Source organism: Dysidea avara, chromosome 4 (assembly GCF_963678975.1).
Source record: "Dysidea avara chromosome 4, odDysAvar1.4, whole genome shotgun sequence".
Taxonomy (NCBI): domain Eukaryota; kingdom Metazoa; phylum Porifera; class Demospongiae; order Dictyoceratida; family Dysideidae; genus Dysidea; species Dysidea avara.
Window position 1 is genome coordinate 14241700 of NC_089275.1, and position 4984 is coordinate 14246683.

At 37.7% G+C, this 4984-nt stretch overlaps 1 protein-coding gene and 1 long non-coding RNA gene across 2 annotated transcripts; both read right to left on the minus strand.

The window, feature by feature from the left end:
- Positions 1-142: 142 nt before the first annotated feature.
- Positions 143-1112, minus strand: LOC136253124 (uncharacterized). Its single transcript, XR_010699967.1, has 2 exons — positions 988-1112; positions 143-528 (listed from the first exon to the last, which is right to left on the minus strand). It is a non-coding gene; the product is annotated as an uncharacterized lncRNA (long non-coding RNA).
- A 981-nt stretch (positions 1113-2093) lies between these two features.
- Positions 2094-4932, minus strand: LOC136253580 (serine/threonine-protein phosphatase 6 regulatory ankyrin repeat subunit B-like). Its single transcript, XM_066046246.1, has 3 exons — positions 4926-4932; positions 4358-4881; positions 2094-2165 (listed from the first exon to the last, which is right to left on the minus strand). The coding sequence occupies exons 1-3, from the start codon at positions 4930-4932 to the stop codon at positions 2094-2096; spliced, it is 603 nt and encodes a 200-aa protein (XP_065902318.1).
- Between the last annotated feature and the right edge of the window lie 52 nt (positions 4933-4984).

Sequence of the window (4984 nt, forward strand, 5' to 3'; positions counted from 1 at the left end):
CTGTGTCTCTCTACAGGCTAGGATGACTTGTACCTAACTCTCTACAGGGTGACTTCTAATGTAGTTTATAGAGCTGAAACGATCATGTTTTAAAAAAATATATATATTTGAGTACTCTCTAGAGCTAATCATGAATACTAGATACTTGTAGTCATACCCATTTGACATGTTTTATACTGACTAAGCAGTTTACAGCTTTTCAAGCAACAACAATGATACACACACTGTATTAAAGTACTGATGTTGGTGTTCCTGGCAAGAAATTATGCCAATCAAACTCTGTATCCTTCATCGTGCCACTCCCTGATGGCAAATGCATCATGTGATCTTAACAAGTACTCGAGTACCAATTTTACTATCCGAGTACCAAAATCCTTAACAAGTACTCAGGTATTGTTTCAGGACTTTCAGCCCTAGTAGAGTTTAACTCTAAACAGAGTGACTTGTAATGTACGTTGTAGCTGACAGTGACTTAACTGCTGTCTGCTGTTGGAAGATAGTGATGCACTCTGAAGGCCAGTCCTCACTCTGTGTAAACAAACAAGACTATCACACTAACACCATCACAGGTAGTACAAGATATATACAAAAGCATACACAGGGTGAATTACTCATACACGTACGTGTACAAGAACACACTTGTAAGTTCATCTTAAATCTTAAATCTACATTTGTTTGGTGTCTCATTGGATTACTACATTAGAGTACTACTATAGCTGCATAACACACAACTCGCAAATACATATTATGTATGGACGTGATGCATGCATTCACGCAAACTGCACACTCACACACACACCCATGCACCACATACACTCACACACACACACATGCACGCACACACTCACACACACACCCATGCACGCACACACTCACACACACACCCATGCACGTACACACAGAGCATAAATTAACAAAGCTACACACAATAGGTATTTGTATACACTAAGCAATGGTACAATATTAACTGTATTTAGTAGCACTAACCTATCAACAATATGGCCAGTGGTCCCATCATTCAGTTCGTCATCTTCATCTTCAGAGGCAGTCAAACATGATGACCTCCTCTTGGAGGTAGTAGCTGTTGATGAAGACTGCACATCCTCACTATCTGACATGCTGTAATAAATATCATAATAATACAATGACTCAGATCCATCATAAGTGTTTGTAGTCATACTCATGCTGAAGCTAGCATGGGACTGTATATTTAAACAGTGTGATGGAGTAGCAATAGCTGCTTTTGGTAGAAATGCTGCATATATTAACCCTAATATTTTGCTGGTATGTACCGGGGCCATTTAATAACTCAATTGAGACAAACAAAAGCCCACTATATACAAAACACTGTCTAGTATTGCATAAGTAGACTGCTTTTCCAATGGCAGGGAAGTGACCTGGACACAACAATAGCCTCTCTATTGCCTGCATAAGTCTCCACACAAAATATGCCAACATACAAAGGAGGAACAGAAATAAGGCTATTACTGACCATGATGTTCTTGAAATTATGAAACAATTGATTATTACTATTGTTACTGGGAAGACGACACAGCTGTGGAAAAAAAGTTACAAAACAACCACGATATTTTTTAGCTACGTATTTACAAAAATTAGTTATCAAGTTGCATACACTTTACTGAGGTTGCATTTGATGGTAAATTGTTCTAATCTTTAACTGTTCTGGAGTAGAAACTTTGTTGGTGTGAAAGATTAGATGAGTTTGGCAAAATGAAACACCTTGGATGATATAACCTGGTCGATCTTTCTATTGAAATAAAATAGGGTGGAACTGATAGTGAGTAATCTTGATATGCATTATCTTAAAAGAGAGTTTATAATCTAGCTATTTTCTGGAGGCTTGGTCAAGAGAGATGCTGTATTATAGATGTAACTGAGCTATAGGCCAGGCAAACTTGATTAATTGTTTCTCATCCCCGCCCGCATCCATTTTATCCCACCGCCTCTAATTTCATTAATTCTGTTATCAATCACGTGCACATGTATTTTGATGCTATTATTAAGGCTGGCTATCATTTTACAACACAGCAAACATCACTTGCACCTCAGAAATGGTGGTAAAATGTAAGTACTCAGTGTCTGAAATTACAGTCAGACAATTTCTGACCATTTTTAGCATTTGTCTGACCAAGTGTCATGTTGATCTGACATAATGTAAGCACCATCTAAATTGTAACAAAATATTTTTGTGTGTTTCTGCAGCAGGTTATGTAGCTAGTATTCAATATCCAATGGTTTAGTACCTTTTGTATATAACAGTTATCATTAACACTTTGCATCTCATAAATGACAGTACTCTCTATACACATGTATATCTGTACAGATTGTGATTGTGTCAGACCTAGGTGAAATATGTCTGCCCATTTTTGAATTTGTTCTAACATTTTGTCAGGGCATTGTAAATTCATACACTGTAAGTTCAGGCTCTGAGTACTAGTTCTTAGTTAATCTTTATAGTAACAGACAGCTTGATTTGGAGTATTTCTTTAATAATGAATAATGACCTCCCACCCGCATGTAAATCCAAATTTTGTGGATGAGAAACAAGTTATAAAGTTTGCCTGGCCATATTGATAAATTAAGACCCATCTAGATGCCCTACAATGTTTTTCCTTGAACTGTTGGGTATTGTTTTGATGAACAACTACAGCATATCCCACTTATGTGACAGAGAACCATCATTTTAATAAATGACACACTGCTTTTTGAGAGAAAACAAACAGATAAACTGCAAGCGTGTAGCAGTGTAGTGCCATTGAGGGTTAGCTTTATCAGCTTCAACTAGTAGACTACTTTTCAGCCTTGTGTGTGCTGTCTGGTTTCACTCGCAATGCCGACTTACATCATAGAATGATAAACAACTTCGAATACATTCATTGCTCCACACAAACACAAACTATACTTACTGTTCCTCAATATTCACCAATCAGGCTGTGTTGCTGTATTCTTCGCATTGCCATTGCAATCGAATCGCTTATGGGATACATTATTCTAAATAACGCACATTGCTGACAGACCCCGCTTCATCCTTGTTGCGTGCTGGCTTAACAGGTTCTACATGCTGTACTGTAGTAGTGTTGTAATGTATTGTTTATGTTGTAGATCTCACAATGGCTCAAAGTAAATCGTCCTCGAGATCGTCCTTCAACTTTTACAAAGATCAATTCACCTTTGTGGAACCTCCATCGCACCATTTCAGGTGTCCAATATGTTTAGGCATTTTGAAAAAGCCATTTCTAACTACCTGTTGTGGTAATCATTTCTGTGAATCCTGCATCTCAGTAAAGAAAGAAAGCACAATATGTCCCTTGTGTAAAGCCACACCCATTAATGGCATTATAAATAAAGAAACCTAAAAGTGTATTGTTTTTATAAGGAGATGGGGTGTGAATGGATTGGTGAACATGGAAAGGTAGAAAAACACTTGGACTTTGACAACGACAAAGGTGAATGTCAGTTTGCAGCTGTAAAACGTCCATTATCAAAGAAGTGGGATAACACATTCACACAGTGCCCACTTTTAAAACATCGTAGTGTAGCTTGCTACCATAGTTGTAGCTTGCTACCATAGTTGTAGCCTAATAAAAAACCTTATAAAGTGATAGATAACGCATAGAAAATATCCTTTTAGTCATTAGTTGGTGTTTACCTATGTATGATTGTAGTACAGCAGACCTGCCCATTTGCAATCTCAATTGCATCATTCAGTACTACTGCTATGCGCTTTCCAAATGCTTAAGAAGGATGTGCATAAATGAAAGAAAACTTGTGACTTGAAAGCTAACACTGAAGCTTTGAATGTTCGAACATTTTATTAGAGAATGCTTGGAATAAATTTCAATTTGTCCCAGCCCTACCATGGAGCTTTGCACCCAAAATCCAGGTGAGCCTTTGTAACAGGATTGGTTACACATAATCAAAGCATAAGCAGCTCTTTTAAGTCTTTTTGAAGCCCACAGGCATGAGTGGTGAAAACTAAAACAAAAGCTTGAAAGTGATCCATTACTTTGTATGATTTAACACTTTCAGACAAACTCAAACAATAGATTTACAAAGGAGTAACATTTCTGTGGGATTAAAACTAAGATTACCTTTTCAAACTTACACTTCAAAGTTAACCACCAATGCAACGATCATACCATACAAAATTCCTTAGATAGTAAATGGCCATAAGCACATTGACTTCAAATCTAATGCCTTATAAATACCACAAAAATGTATTACGTAACATACAGGGAGGAGCAAACATAAGCACTCAAAATGGAGACACTTATTAAGTACAGTTTAAACTATACAGTACTAGTGTACATACGATTGTAGCATGGAGTACACATACCTTGTGTAAGAGACCTCGCTGATGATTATTTGCAGCCACCAGTTTAGCTCCCTTCTTCAGCAAATATTTTAAACATGGCAAATGATTGTTCTTGGCAGCATCATGGACTGGCTGATCTCCTTTATTGTCATCAGATAAAATATCAACTGCATTATCCACCAGTAATTTAAGACACTCAAGGTTACCGCATGCTGCAGCGTAGTGTGCCGAGTTTCTGCCCTCAAAGTCGAGACCATCTAGTTCCATACCACGTTCCAACAAGAATTGTATAACATCACAGTAGTTTCTGGTAGCTGCAAGATGTATGGCAGTTCTTTCATATTTGTCTTCTGTGCAAATGTCTGCTCCCTGATTGCATAACAGGTTGAGGCATAGTATTTCGGCAGCATAGTGGGTAGGGGTCTGGCCTTCGTTATCTGTAGCGTCCAAGTCAGATACATACGAAAACAAAAGTTGAATAATTTGTGATTGTCCACTAATACACACCACATGGAGTGGAGTTTCACCAGAATTGGAACCATAATCTGGATCAGCACCTGAACTTACTAGATGCTTTACAATATCAAACCTGCCATAGCTACACACAAAATGGAGTGGACTCTGACCAGACAAATCCCTGGCAAACAC

Excerpts from the sequence above, each read along its gene's own strand:
- LOC136253580 (XM_066046246.1), bottom strand. Across the intron at positions 2,166-4,357 it reads AGCGAGGTCTCTTACACAAG|ATCAACATGACACTTGGTCA; the intron begins GTATGTGTACTC and ends ACATTATGTCAG.